At 38.1% G+C, this 22,377-nt stretch overlaps 3 protein-coding genes across 5 annotated transcripts; 1 reads left to right on the top strand and 2 right to left on the bottom strand.

Moving 5' to 3' along the window:
- The first annotated feature begins 1,007 nt into the window (after positions 1–1,007).
- On the top strand, positions 1,008–6,480 carry LOC149008499 (S-adenosyl-L-methionine-dependent methyltransferases superfamily protein). Of its 2 annotated transcripts, XM_089166651.1 has the most exons (8): positions 1,008–1,315; positions 1,838–2,020; positions 2,217–2,279; positions 2,735–2,801; positions 2,969–3,069; positions 4,950–4,994; positions 5,272–5,742; positions 6,026–6,480. In XM_089166651.1, the coding sequence occupies exons 2-8, from the start codon at positions 1,886–1,888 to the stop codon at positions 6,194–6,196; spliced, it is 1,053 nt and encodes a 350-aa protein (XP_089022777.1). In that variant the 5' UTR covers positions 1,008–1,315; positions 1,838–1,885; the 3' UTR covers positions 6,197–6,480. The 2 variants fall into 2 exon arrangements, with proteins under 2 accessions (XP_089022777.1, XP_089022778.1); XM_089166652.1 differs by lacking the exon at positions 2,217–2,279.
- Positions 6,481–8,304: 1,824 nt separating this feature from the next.
- LOC149008500 (gamma-secretase subunit APH1-like protein) lies at positions 8,305–16,435 on the bottom strand. Its single transcript, XM_089166471.1, has 6 exons — positions 16,165–16,435; positions 15,616–15,771; positions 13,442–13,527; positions 12,768–12,893; positions 11,587–11,714; positions 8,305–9,389 (listed from the first exon to the last, which is right to left on the bottom strand). The coding sequence occupies exons 1-6, from the start codon at positions 16,275–16,277 to the stop codon at positions 9,249–9,251; spliced, it is 750 nt and encodes a 249-aa protein (XP_089022597.1). The 5' UTR covers positions 16,278–16,435; the 3' UTR covers positions 8,305–9,248.
- Positions 16,436–17,728: 1,293 nt separating this feature from the next.
- Positions 17,729–22,320, bottom strand: LOC149008501 (uncharacterized). 2 transcript variants are annotated; one of them, XR_016175194.1, is made up of 8 exons: positions 21,854–22,320; positions 20,463–21,150; positions 19,183–19,867; positions 18,957–19,057; positions 18,780–18,869; positions 18,526–18,653; positions 18,108–18,391; positions 17,729–18,004 (listed from the first exon to the last, which is right to left on the bottom strand). XR_016175194.1 is itself a non-coding variant. In XM_089166556.1 (7 exons), exons 2-7 carry the CDS (start codon positions 21,132–21,134, stop codon positions 18,247–18,249), a joined length of 1,821 nt encoding a protein of 606 aa, XP_089022682.1. In that variant the 5' UTR covers positions 21,135–21,150; positions 21,854–22,320; the 3' UTR covers positions 18,013–18,246. The 2 variants fall into 2 exon arrangements, 1 of the variants encoding a protein (XP_089022682.1); XM_089166556.1 differs by lacking the exon at positions 17,729–18,004 and having other exon boundaries at positions 18,013–18,391.
- Between the last annotated feature and the right edge of the window lie 57 nt (positions 22,321–22,377).

Consider the following 22,377-nt stretch of genomic DNA (forward strand, 5'->3'; position numbering starts at 1 on the left):
ACATTTAGAAGGGTCGACCTCTAGAACTACAAAGTGGACTAGAGGTGTTTGTAGTTCTAGAGGTGGATATACCCATGCACAATTCAAAGAGAATTGAATTATATTCACCATATTAAGTCAAACTCATATTAAGGAAAAAACTCTTAACCACATAATAGGAGTGGGGTCTATTTAAAATTCACTGGAAGCCTTATTTCTCGTTTATTTGTCGATTTTTAGAGGTGGGTTTTATTCGTATTAAAGAAGAAGTATATGCATCATTAATGATTCTCCACCACACAATAGGAATAGAGTCTATGTCAGTACTCATAGTAATAGAAAACCCCGCATGGGATTCTATTGCGTGGTGAAGAAGCATCGGAAGAGTGACTTATGGACCCATTCCCTCCATCTCACGTCAACGATTCTTTACCCTTATCAGCCCAAAAAATCTGAAAGGCTAGAAAGTCAATAGTATTTTTTTATTTAGGGTTCAAAAAAAAGTCAAGAATTTGACCAAAAGCATGATTGGTACTGTATCTCCGCTGATCCCTGCACAGGAGCTGGATTGTACAGCGTCACATCGCAAGCATTATTAATGGGAAGATTGCTTTTCTTGTCTTTCCAACACCCACGAGAAGAATCACCACAAGGAGTACTGCACACGCACGCCCAACGACCGCACGCTTGCACTAACACATTTTGGAATCCTATCCCTCAGATGCGTATGTTAGAAGTACAAACCACACATCGTTACAGAAATTCTAGATAAAATTTTATAACCCTAACGGAATATGCTATTAACATGCCGTACGTACGTGCTGACGTATTAAGCCAGCTGGCATTCGATTGGGTCCCACCACGCTTTTTTCTCGCAGGTGAACTGGTTAAGGCCGACCGAATACCCGGTTTTCTGGCGCGCTTCCGTTTCTTCCTTTCTTACTTTATTATTATATTCTAGAGAGAAGGGGACTAAAATACCAAAAGTACCCTCAATAGTTTTCTTATTTACGGAAATGTATTGATCTGAAGGTGCAGCAATGGAGGAATTTTACGGATCTTTGTGCCTCAATTGTAGTTGCATCTTGCATGTCGTCTGAAAGTGTTTCAGAGTCTCTCTTCTTTCTCTCTCTTCTTGTGTGTGTTTTTGACTTAAGGAAGGGATTGACAGAGTCATGGCGGTCAGTCGTTACGGTTTCTTCGCTGAAGTTGCAAGCTTTGAATGCTTTAGATCTTTGAATTAGTTTAAATTTGAATCTGCAAAGAGAGACTGAAAGAAGCCAAACTGAAATTCAGCCTTTCCATCGTTTCTGTCATTAGATTGGACTTTTAGAAGGTCTGTTAACTACAATTCTTGATAACCTTGTTTTCTTTACTTGGGATTTTATCATATGAGGAGGTTGCAGTTTTAGATATAGTTTTGCATTTGAATCTATTTTTAATTTGATTTGATTTCTTAACATTTTTTTTCTTCCTTTTTCCATTTCATAAATTGTTTGCCTCTTTAAGTTACATTCATTTTTGGGTTCTGATTCCTGGGTTGTGGTGATCTCTTCTTCAATTTTTGGCGAAAATTTGTAACGGTCCCCTTTGTAGTCTGCAAGGTTTGGGGATTATTTTCCTTTTAGAATTAGACTCTCTGTCCCTTTAGTATCTGCTTCTTCTTTTGATCTGTTCTGAATTTGAAAAGTTAGTGAGAGCATGGAGCTTCTTTCCGAGTTGGGTTTGGGATTCATAAGATTTAGAACTTCATAGTTTTGGAGCCGATGGTTTTAGTTAATTCTGGATCTACGATTTCTAATGGGTTCTATTGGGTGGAATGAATTTTGAGGCTAACTAAAATTGGTGGCTCTGACAGGTGATCTTTTTTCAGAACATAGAGGTAGTAACCAGTAAGGACTCTACAATGCGTGCACCATCGCTACTTGCTCAGTGCCTACCTGGTCTGGTGCCTAACGATCGTTCAAGTCATAGCTTCTCTTCAATTTGGGAAAGGGAGGTGCAACCACCATCACCCGCAGTTGAAATTCTACCTTCAAAGGTAGCTTTCTTCTTCTCCCAACTTACCTTCCTTGTTTTGAATCACATTGACTTGCTTGATGCTTCAGGACTGGGAGATTTATGTTGTTATACCTTGTGTAACCTATTAGGTTGACAGTTTTTCATATTATGGTGATCTATTTGTTCGAGAATACGGTTTTGAATTGACAAACATGCTTTGATTGTGTTTTCCATAGACAGCTCACCCGTATAAGTATGCAAGCGAGAATGTAGATTTGCCTGGTCTCAATGTCTTCAAGGTACCTCAAATGCTTGGTTGTTTTCCACTGTGTGGGGGTGGCTGGGTTTCATTCTTTTTTTCTTTCTGTTGGGGTGTGGCACTTCGATTGTCCTTCGATGGTATTTTCTTTGTTTTATTGGCTGATGGTTTTTGATGTGCCAGAACTGTTGCGTTCATGCAATGTTATGTGATTGATGTGCTAAAAATTCAATCTTAACATATTTGGACTCGCACAGCACTTGGCTTCATTTTCCTTACTTATCTTGAATAAGTTTATATTAATTAAAATCACCAAGTCCTTGGGAATCTGGACAGATGGTAAAATGGAATCAAGGGATATATTTGTCTTTAAGTGGATACTGTGTTCAGCTTGGCTCCAAAAAAATGTGGATAACAATATATTGTAGGGAAAATAGTAATAGGTCTATCCTTTTAATATAAGCTTACCAATATGTTTTTTAATTCATGTCACAGGGAAGTGTTAGTGTTGCCGACATTATTGGATTCACTAGTTCAGAATCTATATCTTCAAAGTCTGAAGGTTAGTATGTGATATCAGAGTTCAGCCATGGAAATTATTAGCTGAAATTTACTGGTCTAGAGCTGCTTTTCATGGCACAGTGGCTGGTCTTAATAATTTGTTTAACATTGCTAGTAGTATTTCTTACAACTGTCCAATATTAAAAATGACAATTTTCTGTTTTTCAGGGTCAGTAAAAGTCTGGGATAGTTCCATTGATCTTGTTAATGTTCTCAAGCATGAGATTCGTGATGGGCAGCTGAGTTTTAGAGGAAAACGGGTTCTGGAGGTAAGGCCCATGCTCGAAAGGTTTCACTGTTCGTGCTTTTTGTTATTTTGTGCCTCTCATTGGAAGTAACATTTCCTGTTTCTTTTAAATGTTTCAAGCATATAAGGATTTTGCTAAATTAGATGCTGATGTTTTCCTTAGACTGAATAGAAATGGCTGAACCTGGTCAAAGAAACACAGATGCCAAATACCAACCCTGCCTCCCTAACCCCCCCCCCCCCCAGGCAGCCCTAAATTGAGTAGGATCAACCAGAGTCTAGTCTTCTAGGATCTCAATTCAAAATAAGTAAGGGTTTAGGGTTTTAAGGTTTTGGGGTATTTGATTAGGATTTGAGATACATAAGAACATAATAGGTTATGGTGGTTGGATAGTTTTGGAGACATTTAGAGTAATGGGGTGTATGGGTGGATAAAGCAGGTTTTTGTGATATGGGATGAAAAGTTAATGGAATGGGATGAAATGTGGAGAAAACTTGGGGAATGCTATATAAGAATAATTCCTTAAGTTTGGGACTATTTTAATGGCTAGATTGGTCTAGGTATAAGTTGGAAATTTGGGTTTTTTGGGGAGTATGTAAATTCAAGGAAGGGGTTTAGAACCTTGGCATTTTGGATGGTATTTTGATGTATACTCTTTATTTGGAAAAGAGAATGATAGGCACAGGCTATGGGATGGATTTCTAATGGTTAGATTGGGTTAGAGATAGGTTTTAATGACTAGGGTTTAAGGAAAACGAGAATAGAAAGAAAATTGTGATTGAGGTTCAGAATTCAGAGGACTAGAAGAAAAAGAACTCAATGCTATTGCAGAACAGCCTGGGGGATGCTTGAATTAATCCTTGAACTTTCAAGATTTTCTACAATCTTGAAAGCTTCCTTAATGGAAATTGAGTATGACAGCTTAGGGGAATCATAGGAGAGAGATATGGAAATTAGTAAGACCATCTCAAAATGCAACAATGCTCAAAATGAAAATTTATTAATTGAATCATAGGCTCAACTCAGCTATTACATCAATGTATATAAGCCACATTGGCTGACATAAGACTTAGACTATAACTAAGACTAAAATAGAAACTAGGACTCAGTTAGGACTGGAGTTGCTATTCATGTTTACTGTTTACGTGAACAGTTACTCCATCTTTCCTAATGGCATTATGATAAGAACCTATGTAATACCCTGGGTTAATTGGATAGTCACTCCTGTGCATGATGTTTCATCACTCAAACTCAGCAGCAATGTCACAATACCCCCCACACACTGCAATTCGTAGATAAATCAGGACTCAAAGAAAATTGTAGAAGCACTCAGTTAACACAAAAGTGGTTAACACAAGACTGCAATACAAGGCACCTCCCTATCCTGAATCATCACCCGAATTGCCCCAAAAACTTGAGGGTCTTCCTCTCTCCTGTGAGCCAAGCTTGCCCCAAAACTAACACTTCTCACCCCCTTCACAGTCCCTCTCTTTCCCTTAATATAGCCCCCACACAACCCTAAAACACAATCCTAACTGGTGTTTGTTATTCATAGAAGAAAAAGGTTACAGGTATGGTATAACTAAACAAGATCTTATTTTGATTACATAAACTCTTTAGGTGTACCTCTTATGAAAAATTTCCTTCAACTATCCTTATAGTTAAGGTGTCATAATTTTAGATCACCTTTTGATCTACTTGTCTAAAAATATAATAATAGTGATAAAACAAATATAAAAGAAAACCATCCTTGCACTCAGAGAATTTTTTTTGTTCTCTCTCTCTCTCTCTCTCTCTCTCTTTCTGTTTCTTGGTTTTACTGCTTTGGATGTTGAGTTTAATCTATTCCTTTTTAATGCTTTAGAAGTCTAAAATTCATATTTCCTTGGCTACTATTGCAGCTTGGCTGTGGCTATGGGCTTCCAGGGATTTTTGCTTGCTTAAAGGTGTGTTTCTGGTTGCTGTTTTGGCATATGATTTTATATCACTTCTACTTTGATCCAATTTAGTAATCTAACAAAAAATATGATAGTGCAATTGTGGTAGGTCTTTGTCATTCACTTCCTTGGGCATGTTTATTTAATACCTATTTTCAGCTTAGTTTAAAGGGAAGAGGTTATTTTTTTCCTCAGAAGCAAGGGGAAGAAACACCCGAGGAAGTAAATTTTTTCTTATGGTATTCAGATTTTTTATTTCTAAGACATTTTTCTGGTTGAATTACAGGGTGCAGGTACCATGCATTTTCAGGATATTAATGCAGAGTCTGTGAGATGCACAACAATACCAAATGTCATTGCCAATCTGGAGCAGGCTCGGGACAGGCAGAGCCGACAACCTGAAAGCCCCCTGACACCATCAAGGCAAGCATTGGCTCCTGACGTCCATTTTTATGCTGGAGATTGGAGAGAACTGCACACAGTCTTGTCAGTTGTGAGGAAGGAAGGGGTTGAATTGACAACTGGGGTGAGTGTGAGCTTCTCTGAGGAGGATTTCATGGATGGCTGTAGCAGTCAGGATGGTAGCGTCATTGGTCATGAGTCATCCTCCAGAAGATCAAGGAAGCTCTCAGGAAGCAGGGCTTGGGAGAGAGCAAGCGAGTCAGATCAAGGAGATGGCGGGTATGATGTTATCTTGATGACCGAGATACCATACTCAGTGACCTCCTTGAAGAATCTGTACACGCTCATGAAACAGGTTAGTACCATGATTCTATTTCTTGTTGGTTCCGGTGGTAATTGGATCTGGATATATATTATGCTAAGCAACACATAGTTCTTGATCATAAATCTATTTTGTTCTTTTTATATGTCGGACTGATGCATATTTATAACCATTGTCCCATCCTCCCCTGGAAGTGGAGGTCTTTTTATATTTTGATGCTTTTGGGGGTTGGATCCTTTTAGCTTTCTAAATTTACTTATTGCTTCCCTTCTCTAATTGTGTTGCTTTTCTCCCTGTTCTTCTGAATGATAACCAGTGCTTAAGACCTCACTATGGAGTAGTTTACTTGGCCATGAAGAGGAATTATGTGCGTTTCCATGGTGGAGCACGCCACCTGAAAGGTTTAGTGGACGAGGAAGGAATTTTTGGTGCCCATGTAATCAAAGAGCTAGCTGACAGAGAAATTTGGAAGTTATTTTTCAAGTGAAGCGAGTGGTTGACTACAAGATCAGGCAACGATTAGTCATTCTACTCCCAGAAAAACCCAGATTCAGAGCTCTGTTGAGCACACTTGTAAAATATCATAGCTTTATTTGTTTTCACAATCTAGTATAACAATAACTGGAATCAATAGTATTTAGCTGGTTGGTGAGCTTCTAAATTGCTTGCCACATATTCTGTAAATGTTCTCAATTTTTTCAATTATTTTTAGTACACTGAAACTGTACACTGAAGGATTTTGGTAAATTTGAGTTTGATATTACTAAGAAATTTTCTCTCATAAATTTGTTCAATTGTATCGTTACAGTTTGATTCCCACATAGGGTAATCGAGTATGGCTCTTTAAGGATATTGACGACAATAACTGAAATTGTGACTGTTCACCAGGGTTTTAAATATGGATTCAATGCCTGCATATTGTTATTGGAATTTTACCACATTTAAATGATTGATTTCTTATTTTTTGGTAGAAAAACAAATGATGGTCTCTGGAGCAGTCTAAAACATGGAACCTAGAGATATTTCCTCACAAGGTTGTGGTTCCATTAATGGATAATCAGCTCCAGGACATGAAGTAATACTTGATATCGGTTAGGATGTGGAGACAACAGAAAATTATGCTCTGATTGCAGAAGCTGGAATGGTGCTATGTCACTCACAAGACCATCGTGTGAACTGTGGCAGAAGAGCAACAGACCACAATATTATGCAGCAGCAAGAGCCAGCTCCACGGTTAGTAGAGCGGTTAAAAGCCCAGACTCCCATGGGGAGGTCTTGGGTTCGCACTCTTGGGTTCGCACCCATTCGGCGACGTTTCATTTCCAGTATTAAAGAAGCACTAATACCAAAAAAAAATAATAATAATAATAATTTGTAATATATATATATATATATATTAAAAAAGAACCAGCTCAACGGTTTGGTAAGGATATGGAATTCTTCTTGTCAGATGGTAAATCTGAATTAGTTTTTATTTATTTATTTTTAATATTATCCCCACATTCTAAGTTTAAAATATTATTCATGGTGCATATTTTTCAAACTTTATGAGGATTTATGATTGAGAGAGGAATAGTCACAAATACTAGAGAAACGAAAAAACTTGTTGAGCGTGGAGTTTCTGTTCAAAAGTATTTTTGTCCTTTTAGAATATTTCACTTGCTTACATCAACACTTAAACTATGATTTCCTAACAAACAAGGAGTTTCTTTAATATATTTTTACCCTAGAGGGGTTTGATTGATAAATTGGATAATTTAGGAAGTGACATTAATTTTAAGGGATAAGTCAGTGGGTGGCACTAAAAATTTTCTTTATTTTTTAGAGAATCAGTATCAGAGTATCGTATTGGTCAGATAATTCTAGGAGATGTATTGTGGATGTATTGTCTCGTATTTAATATTATATCGTACTGGTCAATATATTTTATGCAATTTTGATATATTCCTTTAAAATAAAAGAAAAGAAGAGTACCAATATGGATATATATCGACTAATATCGCATTCTACCGTAGAATACTTTAAACTTGTCAGAAAGTGATGGGCACATCCGAAAAAGAAAAAGGAAAAGAAGAAGAAATATTGCAAATTGATAGCAATGGCATAATCCTGAATAAATTATAACAAGATGGGAACAAAACAAGCTAAGGTTTGGTGAGGTTCAACTAGGAACTACTTCTGGAAACCTGCATAGACTCATCTTTCAGGGGCCAAGATACTCTTGTGTTCTTCTCGCGGTTCCTTTTTACCAAAAAGAAAAAAGAGGGATGGATCTTTCAGTTCCTTCTTCGGTATCTTTAAACATTTGAAGTCATGAGAACCCCTTTTTCATGAGAACTCTTTTGTTGAGTGGTTGCTTTGAGCCTATATAGATGGACACACACCCCACCAAATAGGTGTTCCCATGATGCTCAACAATCATGGCAACGTCCATCATGTCTTCTAAGGACTTCAGAAGGTATAGGAGAGTTCCATTGTTGGCAAAGGCAAGAAAGATAGAGCCAATGCGAACACAAACTCGAATGGTCCATACATTCAGAAAAACACATTCAAAAATTATTAGCTCTCCAAGGGATCTGGATGACAAAAGAAGGGTTTGGCCGGCACCTCACTCAGCTCTCTCAGCTGGCTTGGGCTGAAATGAGGACTGAGCCATTCAAGTTTGAATGTTTTGGGGTCGATTTCTCCTATCCATGACAAAGCTATTTATGGGGTTTTAACACATTCCCAATCAATTTTCAGAAATGCTTGTCTAGATGAAGATGTGGAAATGTCTTGGGCCAGGAAAACCTCTACTGAGCTTGGTTTTTTGATGTCAGACATGCTCAATGCTCTGGTTTATTCCAACAGCTTATAATTATGAAGCGCACATTTCTTCTTTACCTGATACGTACCATTTCGTGATGACAACATCACCTCCCTGATCCTCAAGACTGACCTGGTGCCACTGTATGCATTTAGAAAACAAAATAAAGTTGGGCATATCTTGGGTCCTGAAAACTTGAAGATGGCTATTTAATCTATCGTAAACAAAGAACTCTGTTTTCTGCTATTCTGTAATGCGGGTAACGGTTCTGCATAAGCAACAAGAAGCACACCATGATACAGGGAACCTCCAGAGAGCCAACTAGATGTCTGTTCAGCTAATAATATTCCCGCTGATATTGTACACATTGGGAGCCTCTAATATCATCTCCTTAATGTTCAATTGTACTTCACGAAATGCAAATGAATGGTAAATCACTACAAGGAATCGGAATCTTTGGCAAACTTTGAAACTCAGACCAGCAATGAATGGCAGAGTTTGATAGGAAGGACTATATTTTATGGACATCAAAGATGGTCTTTCCATGGAAAGATAAGAGGCCATCAAAAACCTAGAAGGTTAGATTCATGAAGAGTTGACAAGAAATTTTCTTATCTAAAACATAACATTAAGGGAGTTTCCGAAGGACCTCACTGACCGAGGCCTAGAGTTGGTGCACAAAGGTCAAACAAAAGTAGCAGGATTGTATGACATGATTTCACTGCCATGGCCCTCATGAAACATCTTGACCACTTCGATTTCTTGTTAATCTTCTCCACACCATCTTACCACAATGTAGCAGGGTCAAGGCTGCCACAAAATAGAGGATGGGAATTCCAACAACACAACCACCAGATGCAAGATTAATCAATGTCTGCAATGGAAAAGGAAGAAGACAGTAAGTGTAAAATGGAGTCATGGATGCAGCCAAATTATTTTGCAAGGTAGAAATGATTTATAAATAGTGCTACAGATTTACCACATACTATTGAGGACAAACAGTGTGGGGTCAAAAACCCTTCTAAGGCTGGTAGTTACCCCCATAACTGTAGGACAAGTCTAAAAACCATCACACTGTAAAATCAGTGAGTTTGTTGTTTATCATATAGACCTAGGAGGGGTTGCCTCACCAATAATCGGATCGGGTAATTGAAGAAATCAACCACAAACCTGACCTGGTGCCATCCCTAAATTAGCACTGTATCAAAGCACATGCTCATAGAACAAACTCTATTTATCTTTAGTTGAAAAGCTTAAGCTCAAATAGCATATGCCATAAAGGAACCAAGAAAGCAGACAATCTAAAAAAGTAACATCGGAAGTCAAAACACTCTAGAAATTCTGAGAGTGGATTCCTAAGACACACCTATGGGCATAAAAATTTGGTACGTTGTGGACATGGTTCAGGAGGAAGCAAGTTAGTTATGAAGGTGGCAATTGTTGATGTTGTAACCCGAATTCATGTAGTGTAAAATGATGAACTAAGATTCATGAATCTAGAGATTTCACACCAACGGATATTTTGTCTGTGTTAAGTGCGCCGATCGAGTGGATAGATCCTGAACACTGGTACACAGCAAAAAGGGGGAGTTTGTGATGGAGGCATATTATCAGATTAAAGTCTATATATATGTACCTTATGTTTGCCTACAAGGTCACTAAGAAAGTTGGGAATTTTCTCCCTAGGTTTTGGATGAAAGTTCTTGTAATGCTATTTTAGCAATTAATTGAGAGGTCTTCAATATGTTCTTCTTTTACTTAGTGGAAAGTTCTTCTTCACCTGTGGAGGTAGCACACTACATTGGTGTGTGAACCATATTAAATCTTTGTGTTATTCTCATTTTGTTTCTAGAGGATGAAAAACTTTGGGAAAACTTCATGATTAGGTGCTTTAAGTTTCCCTTTACAAAAGTAGCCACTCGATATTTCAATTAACAAAACTAGTTAAATCAACTTTGGGCATATAAAACTAACCAAAACAGCAAATTTTCCTTTCCTTTGGACATTTTTACCCCTAAAACTAAACATACCACCACATTGGGCTACCTTCATCTTCTTCCTATAACCCCAACCCAAGAAAGCCCAACTACTCTTCTATTATTTTTTTTCTTTTAACTTTTTTCATTATTTTCATGGTTGCCTAATGTAATAGAACGAGTAGTTTTAGGGGTAAAAATGTCCAAAAGAGGAGGAAAAGTTACTATTTTTGTTAGTTTTGTAAACCCAAAGTTGGTATTAACTAGTTTAGTTAGTTGAAATATTGAGTATCTACTTTTGTAAAAAGAAACCTAGAAGTAAGCTAATCCAGTAATTTTTCAATAACCTTCTTTTGAAATAACCTCATCTTGGCTAAGGATTTTTGCTCTGATCTATGAAAATAGGGATTCATCAGTTTACGGATTTTCTTTGATTTTTTGAAGCTGGTTATTCCTCCCCTTTGGAAAGTCTCAAACATCATTATGAATACTATTTTATGGAGAGATCATGATTCATGTGATGTAGAAAATCAGATTTTCATTGTTGCGCCAAAACTATAATTAGTTGGCAAAACCTAACTTTTCAGGATACTTTTTCCAATGACACTCATGGGTTGATCAGTGTGAATTTTGGAGGGAAATTCTCCTTAACTATACCATCCACAGGCAAAGTTTCAAACCCAACAATCCAAGCCATTTGCAATTTAAGAGTTTTGCCCTTCACTGTGATTTGATGTGTTAGGGATTCTTCACTGCTGTTTTTGAGCCTTATGCCACTGGTCATTTTTCGAGTGCTACTGATGGTTATTGGTGGAGGTTCTTGTGTCCAGTTGTATCTGCTTTATTATGTGAAAGTTTCTGTAGTCACGGCATTAGGGTTGATTCTAAGCTTCCCATGGATGAAGTCAATGTTCAGATTGCACAATGGGCTGTGTTCTCTTGTCTTATCCTATCTTCTTCTCTTTCTTATGTCCAGGTACCGGTTCGGCTTCTCTTATTGTAACATGCATCAATGAGAACATGAGGAAAGGATGACTTCAATGCACTACAGACATTAGAAAGGCCACTAAATGTAATTAAGTTGCAGATACTTACCACCATTCCAGCAACTAGATGAACCACAGGAACAAATATTTGATCTGTTTTATTTCCTTCCGCATATCCATTGAATGCTATCACCATTGAGAAGGTATGGATGGTAACAAACCCAAGAGAAATAAGTGCTGCCAAGGAGAAAGTAGCTCTGTCAAATACAAGGTCCAACAGCTTCATAGGAATAAGAAATATTCACAACTAAAATCCATAATCAAATTCTGCCACTACAGCATCATGATAGGTTTTTAAGGTTTAAGTCACCATATATTTCTACCTAATCAACTTGGTTTTGTTAAAAAGACTAATTACATATGATTTCTGATTCAGTGGTATCAAATGACGTAAAAATGGCCACACCCACCACACAAGACTCCTGCATTTAGCAGGGTCTAGGGGGGGGTCAATGTATGCATCCTTACCCCTCTTTCCAGAGAGGCTGTTTCCAGGAGTTGAACCTGTACCAAGCATGCAGCAAGTGAGCACTTGACCAAAGTGCCAAGCATCACTTTCTATCAAATGGTGTGTACTGAACTTTAAATCCTGATACATTAAGAGAAACAAACCTCATTTTCAAGATGATATATATTGAACTTTAGAACCCAAGGCACTAGAAGAACAAAACTAACATCAACCCACATACATGGCTCGATCATTGAAGCCATGGCTTGACAGTCCAATTTTCCAGACCCATAAAGGGCTCTCTTGTCAGAACAGCCATTTGACAGAAAGTTCCCTCCCTCCTCCCTTCCCTTGGTTTAGCCTTCTGTGAAGTTTTGGATCCAGTCTTCATTGTAAGGTCCACCATTTAGGACTGCTATGCTTGTGTTTTAACGGTTTAACTCAAGTTGCATCAGAATTGGCAAAGATATATTTTCCAAGTTTTGAACATCCAAGAGGGAAATGAATTGGGCCAAAATACCCAAAGTGACATTTATGACATAGATAAGTCCATATCTGGGCTGTCAAGCAAAGTTTGAATGTAGGGAGATGAAGGAAAACCTTGCCTATAAGCATTTGGAATTGAGTGCAACATATCTCTTCATGTTTTCTCATTGATTACAGGAAAAAGTTGACTCCATTCGTTAAAGAATTTTCATGACTCTTGTACAAAGTTACCAGAAGCAAGGAATGCCTCTCAAGGGGGGGGGGGGGGGGGGGAAGGAAAGAAAGATACAACTCACCAGATACAAGGAAGAAAGGTATCTTTGAACACCGATCAGCATAATAGGTTGCTGGACCAAAAGCAGGTGTTAAGAGGCTCACACAGAAAAAGACAGCATGGGCCACACCATGGCCTAGGCCTCCAGCTGAAACATCATTGGTTTGAAAAGATGCAAGCATATCAAGTCAGCAATGATAATTGTATATATATATATATATTTAAAAAAAAAGTAACGCCAAAATAGAGCCACAAAAAACATATATAAAAGAAGACATTAAGGTCAGGTGGTATGAAAGGAAATAAGTTAGGAGACAGACATCCTCGTGTCGATCACTCCAAATAAATCTGAATGGTTGAATTACCCAAGTATTTACATTATTTAAGCAATGATATTGAGAAAATAGACACAAAAATTACTGAAGATCCATTAAACATATATTAGAGGAAATGTAGCGTCAGGAGGCATCCACATTTCCGACTTAAAATGAAGCTGAAGAGACAAATTATGAACTACATACTTCTGTATGCAGGATCATCCAAGTTATCTCTTTTTCTTATTTAAAGGATGTCAAACATTGTAAATGAGTGGCTTCCAACTACACCACATGTTTCCTGAGTATGGAACAAGCTCAAGGGTTTGCAGTAAAATTATCTTGGTTAGACAACGGAACCACAAATATCTTGTATGCTTACCAAGGGCAATTTGCATCTTATCTGTCAAATAAAGGCGGGGTTTTGAAACTCTATCAGCAAAAGCATCCAAGAGATCTTCCAACCTCCTAAGAAAGAAGTCCACCAAAAGATACGTCAAGAAGATCCCACACTTAAAATTTAATCGAAAGTGTAATTTTTTTTTTTTCATAAATGCAGAAAAGAGAAAAGTAATAACTATAGTGGTTTTAGTTGTAAAAGAACAACTCCAATAAAAGTAGCTATTAGAAACTTAAGTTTTAATTTTACTTTTAGGAAAAATTGCTTAGATCTACTAGATTAGAATAACAGTTACAAAACAGGTTTTACAAATAGCCAACACAAAAATGGGGAACCCAGTGGTGAAGGCTTCTGCACAAGGAGAGTCCAAGGAGGCATTTTTTCCTATGCAACCTTACCCCAAAATTTTTTGCTCAGAGACCATTTTGATACCTTGACCTCAGGCATCATCAGAAATTACATCTTTCCATATCAGGACTGACAAGTATGGTTAGGACAAGAAACACACATTGGTCTGTACTTCAGAAACCCACATAACCATCGAAGACTGTTAAGGGAGACATTAATATGATGTGGAACAATATGACTACTTGTATTCAGAAGATTGCTAAAAAGGCCCCAGGTGAAACGTGGGATAACAACAGGCCTTTACAAGGCCTTGGTAGTGGGATGACAAGGTTCAAGCAACTATTCAAACTGAGAAGCTAATTTTATGACATGGCAACTAACTATTTGCAGAAGACCCAAAAAGGTATAAATTTGCATAAAAAAATTGATGCCACAAGACTTTGGGAAAAGCGACAGCAGTAGAAATACGAAAATGCTTATGACAATATGAATAAAAAGGAAGGGGAAAAAGCCATGACAACTAAAATGAGATGAAGGAAGAGCAGAGATCTCAACCATGTTAGATATATCAAATGTAAAAGTTGTAAAGTATTTAATGGGGACAAAATAGAGAAAAAAAAAGGATAAAGAAGTTAGGGGGAAGAGAGGGGAATCTTAGAAGAATTAGTCTTGAAGAAGGGGAAGAGGGAGAACAAAATTCGTAAGAAGAAGAAGAAAGGGCGGGAGGAGGAAGGGGCAGGGGCTGCAAACGCACAAACCTAAAGCTTCAATTCAAATCTTTCCATTCCATTCTCAATAAACCAATTACAAGTGCTTAAATAGTAAAAGAGACATTCTTCAATACGAAAACAACTATAAGAGGGCCCTGATGAATTTAAAATTAACTAAAAAACTGATCTTAGATATCCTACCTGAATTAAAAATCTAATTACATAATTATCCCAATAAGTAAATAACAAAATCCTAATCTATCTCTAAAACTCCCACGAAAACAGTTCCTACTGTGTCTCCTTGCAAGCTGGACTTGGGGCCTACCAAATACGAAGAATGATCTCCTGAGTTACTGTTCATGTTACTATAGCCCGACAGTAACATTTGGTTGTGCTGCATCAGTATTACTAAGGGATGGGGACATTAAGAAGAGATGGATAGTTTATTTCTACAAGCAATTGGAGACTTTTCAAGTCAGTATCCTGTAAGACTGCATTACCCATACAGCACCACATGTGATAGATATGTACAAAAACTTATCACTATTTGTATGACTCAGGGTTTAGACCACCCTTAAAATGATGAAATCTGAGCTACATCTTAGCCACCTTATTATGGAATTGGTGGATATTAATTAAAAAGGGAGAAAGTAGCAACAAGAATATAAAATCCTAAATCAAGTTACTCTGGAGATCTATCTTATAATTAGCAAAACATGGTATGGCAACCATCATGCAAACGAATGGCTCAAGTTGAAGATTATTTCAGTTCGATCAAATGGATCAAGAAAACTTTTTTAAACTACCTTGATGATTTGTAGATTGAATTGAGTTTATACTTTATACTACTGTAATAGATAGACATATATTATATACATAAGCCCCACTAACATGAATCCAGCAAATTATCCGGGCATGATTAGATCAAATAGGGTATTCCACTGAATCACAGCAGAATAATACAGAAGCTATCAAAGATGTACAGGATTCTGTACAAATGTCAACTCATGGCTCCAAGCCTCAAACCAACATTAATATGCTGTGGTAAAAGAAAAGACTTAAAAGATACCGAACGAGGTTCCAATGATATCAACGTACTTGTAAACTCTCCAGAATAAGATTCTAAGACCTTCCTGAAAACCAACAGATGTGATGATAAGAATTCCATATGGCCACCATGCTGTCGATTTCAGGGGAAGAAATGCCCTCCACACTCCCGAAAGAACAATCAGGCTCACAAGCCATAACAATGTACTGCATCCATTATCAGGTAACAAATTTTGTGAGCAAATAATCGAGAAATCGATAAATTTGGTTGGGGGGGGGGGGGGAATGGGGGAAAACTTCCAAAGAGCTATTTTCAGCTATTTTCAGTAGAATTTAAACATCAAGAATTTATAAAATTGAATGCCAAAAGTAAGCCCAATTTCAATTGTTTCTTCAAGGGTCAGCCGTAATCTAGACCCACAAGACAGAACTTAAGAAACCCAATAGAATTAGAAGAAGTTCACGACAAATTGCAACATTACCTACACTAATTTACTGTGGAAAACATATTATTTTGCCATCCAATTCCAGACTTACTCATTGATGTCGTAAAATAGAAGATTAAAAGAAGTATCAAAAGAGGTTTTGAATCAAGAATACCTCGAGAGGACAGTTAGAATCAAGAAAGGTTTCTTGGCGATTACAACGACGAAGAGAGCAAGAGAAGGTCCAAGAGCTAACAAAGCATATCCTATGCCTGCTGCTACTGTCATGATCCCCTTCCGGCAACGGAGTTAATGTCGTTTCAGCTCAGTCGCGTGCACGGTTGCCTGCGACGGTGAACGCTGGGTAGCTGTGTCTCTGCTCACCCGGTTTGTGTCACGGGAGACTACATATTTTTCGGTTTCGGAGCTGCTACTCATTCAGTCTTTTCCACAGCTTTTTTTTTTTTTTTTTTTTGTGGGGGATGGGATCTCGTCTCTGAAAACAAATATGCTCTCCTAACGCTTTTCAACCACACAAAGGAGTGGGACCCACCTGAAAATATTAATTAAATGAATCAGAACCCATGTGGGGTCGGACCCCATTGTCAGGGGAGAGCGGGGAGGTGATCCAAACTCGAGAAAGCATGAGCAAGTTAGAAATAATTGATGGGAAATAATATATCAGTCAGACTCCCTTACTACAATTTACTAACTAATTTGCTTCATTGTTGCGCACAACATAGTGCAACGTGTGGTAAGTAGGTAGAGCACCATGTCGTTCACTAAAATCTCAATCGTCCACAAAACAACTTGTGTGTTGCTTTAGTTAATGGGGTTTAAAGTGCACTTGTTCAATCCAAATGGTTGGGATTTAACCAAAAGACATGGTGAAATTGAAACCCTTAATACACAACACTTAAGCTTATTACTATTTAGGTTAATTTTTATTTTTTTGTTTTTTCCAATATTATTTGCACATCTAGGGATGTAAATAAATTGAATTTAGCTCGGATATGGTAATATTCAAATCCGATTATTGAACACATTGTCCGAATTCAAATCCGATATTCGTCGGATGTATAGATTTATAACCGAATTCAAATTTGTTAAATTCACCAAATTTTTGGATAATATTCCCAAATTCAAAGTAATCAAATTGATAAAAATATCCATATCCGAATGGGGTTTTAGATTCATTCTTGAGTGTTGCATCTAATTAAAGTAATGGTATATTGGTAATTTAATGTAATTAAGTACTATTAATGAATATTAATAAAGAGATAATGATGTGTTCTCCAAAATTAAACTTTAATTGTATACAAATATTGGTTATGGATGGTGTCCGTCAAATATCTAATCGAATCAGATAATATCCGACTTAAACTTGGCATATGCTTGAATTCAAATGCTCTTATATGGATACAAATACGAATTGAATTCGAATTTTTGATATTTGTTTACATCAATACCCACATCTTTAAGGCAAGAAGCTGGAGAAGGATAGGAAGAAAAAAAAAATTTGCAAAAGAATAGAGATCGAATAGAAGATGCAAGAATGGATAAAAAGGAGCGAATGCAAACGATACAAGATGCAAACGATACAAGAAGACAATGACGGGTCGAACATGAGGTTTTTTTCGTTCAAAGTGTGACTTACATCAACACTGAACTATGATTTCTCGACAATAGTGTCATCGATATACCTTCCCCTCATGGGTTTTTATTTTTATTATTTTTATTTTTTAGTAGAAGGCCTAGCTGATGGATTAGGAGACTTAGTAGGTGACATTAATCTTAGGAGATAACTCAGGAGTTGGTATTGAAAATTAAAACCCAAAATTAATTTAATCGTGCGAGCTTTGTTGCAAGCGAAAACAAGGAAATTTACATGTACCTGCCACTTGGGGCATGGCGTATTATATCTTAGCTTTCACATGTGATATTTTTGTGCTTCAACATGAGACCACGAAATACTACCAAGTACCACTTCCTCCAAGAAGTTCTAAACGTCACCACTGAGAAGAGAAATGAGAAGAGAAATCAAATTACAAAGGTATTGAACCGGATAAAACATTTTTGAAGACATGAATTTTATATACGTGTACATCCTGCTCTTACCATATAGGAAATGAATCTCCGCATTGACATCAAGTATCACTGGCAACTGCTCTAGCAATATAGTTGCAGCAAGCAAGAACAATCAGGAGCTAACACCAAAACTATACAAGTGGGGTAATGGTAACACTTGCCCAGATTATCAACAACTAGCTAAAGGCTGCATGTTTTCATGTATGGCCTTGTAGCACTGGAGACTGCAAAGAGGAAGCTTCGACTTGGAATCCCGGTACTTGTAAGTATTGCTACACGACGGCCCGGCACACTTCTCCCGCGGAGGAGGATAACTGAAATCCACATTGAAAGACCAATTAACCATAAAAGAACAGCCAGCCCCAAACTAAACAAACAAGTCTACTACACTCTCATAATTTATTTCTATTTTTTTAAAATTTGACTGAGAACAGAAAAGGATCTGAACCTGCTTTGCTTGGTGTCAAATATGCTTGGCAGTCCCACATCAGCAGGGAATGTAACCACTGTCCCAGTAGGGCCAATGACCCATTTGACAGTGTTTGGTGCAAGTGACATTGCATTGGCAGCCCTCTCCTGCACGAGACAATATTGGTTCTCAGTTTTAAACAACAAGAACTAACAAATCTGATTGTAGGTTGCTGAAAAACATGCTATTGAATCTCAGTTGCTGTGTAAACATGGCTAAGTAATAGTCAGTACCTGTGCCAATTCCTCTCGCCGCCGTTTATTCTTGTCCTCCCGTCTTTTCCTAGTGGAGTCCTGGCCTAGAATCTTCCTGATCGCCTCAGCCTGAGATCAACCAAGAAAAAAAGATTAGATTCAATTGTTCTCAAAAGACAAAGAACAAAAATGGAAAATACAAAACCAAAAGAAGACCTCTGATTCTCTAGCAGCCTTCTCTACTTGCATTCTACGCCTTTGAGCAGCCTCAGCTTTCTTCAATTGCTGCTCCACTTCTGAAAGCTTGTCCTTTTGCTCTGTCATATCAAGGAAGAGGTAGGATGGGGGAGGACAAAAAGATCAGGCAAAGAAAATTTTAATGCAAATCCAAAAAAGATGCTCGCTGACTTGAAAAATACAAAAATATGAGGGGATTGCTCACTTCTAGGTGGGGCAGGCGGAAGCCCATTTGGAAACTCTATCAGACTTGCTCCAGTCCCTGAAGAAACATCTTTTCCAGACTGGAGGGCCCTTTGGCGTGTTGTCAAGGAGATCTCCTTCTTGTTTTCCATTAACATTTCAACAGATTCTTTCCTTGGTTTCTTCCGCTTAGCTTCAGGCTCACCATCTGATGCTAGTTCATCATCTTCTTCAAAATAATCTGTATCCTCAGACACTCTATTTGATCTTGGTTTTTTCTTACCATCTTTTCCTGACCTTGATGACCCATACTCTTCCATATCCTCATCATTTTCACCATCAGCAATTCTACTCTTTGAAACCTTCAAAGATCTTCTCTCTTTCTTGCTCCCTTCATCATCATCATCTCCATATTCAGCACCATAACCTGGGGCAGACTTGGAGGTTTTGAGTCGTTCAAGGTAGCGGATCTCCTCATCATCACTATCTTCAAATGCATCATCCAAAACACGCCTCTTGGGAACTCTCTTGCTCTTACGAACTGTCTCTGATTTGTCTGTTTGCTTTCCAGAGTCATCATGCATTTTTCCTTTGGAAGAATCCCCTCTCCCACCAAAACCACCTCTTGAGAAATTTGTCCAGGAGACCCCTTGCAATCCACTTGCGTTCACTGGAGGAGGAGGGGACTCATCATCCTCCGAATTGTCCTGCAACCAAATATATACGTTCAGATAGAGAAACCAAAAGAATCACACATATTTCTTAAGAAACAAGTTATCTTCCAGGAAAAGAGTACACCAGCCCCATCTCTCTCCTCCTCACACAAAATGACCTCAGTTCCCTCCCATGAATGAAAATGTCCCATCACACCCCACTCATTGGTGTGCTTCCTCTGGGCCACTAGCATAGAGAACCCTCCCCTAATATATGAATATCTTAAAATAACAATGGCAACATTACAGGTATCAACACTGAGATTTATTCCTGAATCCCCCACAACTCAAAACAAGCAAAATGTTCAAGACTCATAATGGCTCCATCTGGGCAAACCCAGATATTAGATAGTTAAAACATCTAGCCAGATGAATACAAGAGAGGATCCTTAAAAAGATCCTTTAAATTGGTCATGTATGACTCTATTGCATTTTCCCAGTGAACAAAGAAAAAGTTGTACCTGATGCACAAGGCTCCTGCATTCAGCAGGGTCAGGAAGGTCAAATGTACACAACCTTACCCCTAAGAAAATTATAATTATCCTAATCAGCACTACTGTATAATTTAGGAAAAATATTATGTAAGTACCGAAAGGATCAGCTTCTGCCTTGGCCGAGGGGCATCTGAAGAACGGGAAGACTTATTCGAAGTAGAACCACCACCCGAGGCAACATCTGATGTTGATTTTGCATGAATTGTGCGTGTAACCCCACCTACCTTGAGCTTCACCTTTTTAAACTTGGTTTCATTTCCTATTCCATCTGAACCTACTCCCCCTGAATTATGACTCTCTGTCTTTCTCGACTGCAGTTCAGAACTTTCCTTCATCTTGTTTGTGCTTTTCCAATTAGCAGGAGCGAGGACGCCTTCACTGCATCTTTTGGAATCTGACCCACTTCGCCCATTATCATTACTACCTTTTGAGCTATTAGCATGAACTCTATCATATTCTACAAATGTTCCCTCATCCTTCCTGATTTTCTTACGGGCCATTCCACCATCAGCTCTACTACCAAATGGCATCCGCGTACACTGGTTCAGATTGAACTCTTTCTTCCGGGAACTTGCATCATACCCAGTGTTCTCATCACTGGAGACTTTGCTAACATTGTCTGACGGTGGTGTAGATGAAACTTGTGAAGGATCACAAGTATCAAGAAGGGGTTGTGAATCAGGCCGAGGACGCCTGGAAGTATTACTTCTCTTCTTCTTAACAGTGCCTCCAACACCATCAAAACTAGAGCCACCGAAGCTTTCCATGGGAGAAGGAATGAACCTACATCGAGGAAACATAGTTATTGCTCCAAAAATGGGGGGAAAAGTGACCAAAACCTTGTACCCGAGATGGTCTGAAATGTTAGCAGAAAGTGATGGAAATGGCTAGTAATTAAAAAATCAGGATGATCAATCAATATAAATCACCAATATACTGTAATAACAGTAGGAACGGAAGCAAGTCAAGTCAACATTCACAAATACATCGAAGCTAAGATCCTATCTCAAGTTTAACATACACGGTAATGGAAAAATGGCACAACAAAAGAGTAAAAAATTTCAACGAAGCAACACAAAAAGACAATATAGCCAGACAACCCAAGATTCAGGGAAAAGAAACCTAGGTAATGAACGCAGAGAAACGCCTTCGCGATGAAGATATGGATGATAATGGAGTGCCAGAACGGAAAATTCAAGCTCCAATTGGTGAATTCGCTTCGATCAAACCATTAAACAACGAAAACGCAGAAGAACCCAATAAATAAAGAATAAATTGGATGAAATCCACATCACAGAACAAAAAAAAAGCAGAAATTGATGAAAAACACCTAACTACAGGAAGCGAAAAAAAAAAGATGAACGCATCTAATCAACTCATCAAAGCAAAGCAAAGCCAACAGACGTAAATCGAGATACCTACACGAGATCAGCGAATCCAAACAAACAGACGGAAACATGAAGAGATACAACGAGAGAGGCTTTACCTTGTCAAACGAGACGAAGATCGCGAAAACCCTAAACGTCTCCGAAGCGATAAGACGAAATCTCAAGAAACCCAGAAGAAGGGGGTAAAAAGGAGAGAGGATATTACTTGGGTTAAGACCTATATAGTGGATGAGTTAAGAACAAAGTAGGGTTGGGTCGAGAAAGGCAGGAGACCTCTTGGGTCAAGAGAAAGGTTTAGGGTAAGAAGAGTTATTAAGTCTTGGTTCATCAGAAAGAGAGAAATAAAGTAGAAGCTTAATCCTCTCAATCTTTCTTATTCCACCACACCTGTGTTGTTTCTGTAGTTGTAGTTGTTGTTGGTGTTGATGTAGCTGTAGTTGTAGTTTAAACTTATTGCTTCCCATCGCGTGGTGGTCACCACACCAGTAATCCATCTCCATCTTTCTCTCTCTCTCTCTCTTCTCTCTCTCTGTTCAAACGTTTTTCCTTTTATTTCTCTCGCATGGTCACGCGAGAGGATTGCTGCAAGAAATCGCGATTCGCGAACCCTGTATCAAAGTAT

Source organism: Hakea prostrata, chromosome 8 (genome assembly GCF_041222555.1).
Source record: "Hakea prostrata isolate BN-2017 chromosome 8, UWA_Hpros_2, whole genome shotgun sequence".
Lineage (NCBI taxonomy): Eukaryota > Viridiplantae > Streptophyta > Magnoliopsida > Proteales > Proteaceae > Hakea > Hakea prostrata.

Bases quoted from the DNA above. Each gene is read 5' to 3' on its own strand.
- LOC149008499 (XM_089166651.1), top strand. From the start codon at position 1,886: ATGCGTGCACCATCGCTACTTGCTCAGTGCCTACCTGGTCTGGTGCCT. The intron at 2,280-2,734 runs GTACCTCAAATG...TTCATGTCACAG, and splicing joins CTGGTCTCAATGTCTTCAAG to GGAAGTGTTAGTGTTGCCGA. The intron at 2,802-2,968 runs GTTAGTATGTGA...TCTGTTTTTCAG, and splicing joins TATATCTTCAAAGTCTGAAG to GGTCAGTAAAAGTCTGGGAT.
- LOC149008500 (XM_089166471.1), bottom strand. From the start codon at position 16,277: ATGACAGTAGCAGCAGGCATAGGATATGCTTTGTTAGCTCTTGGACCT. The intron at 12,894-13,441 runs GTAAGCATACAA...ATGATGTTTCAG, and splicing joins TAAGATGCAAATTGCCCTTG to CTGGAGGCCTAGGCCATGGT. The intron at 9,390-11,586 runs GTAAGTATCTGC...TTTCCATTGCAG, and splicing joins ATCTAGTTGCTGGAATGGTG to ACATTGATTAATCTTGCATC.
- LOC149008501 (XM_089166556.1), bottom strand. From the start codon at position 21,134: ATGGAAAGCTTCGGTGGCTCTAGTTTTGATGGTGTTGGAGGCACTGTT. The intron at 19,058-19,182 runs GTGAGCAATCCC...TTGATATGACAG, and splicing joins TCCGCCTGCCCCACCTAGAA to AGCAAAAGGACAAGCTTTCA. The intron at 18,392-18,525 runs GTTCAGATCCTT...TGTGGATTTCAG, and splicing joins TTTGACACCAAGCAAAGCAG to TTATCCTCCTCCGCGGGAGA.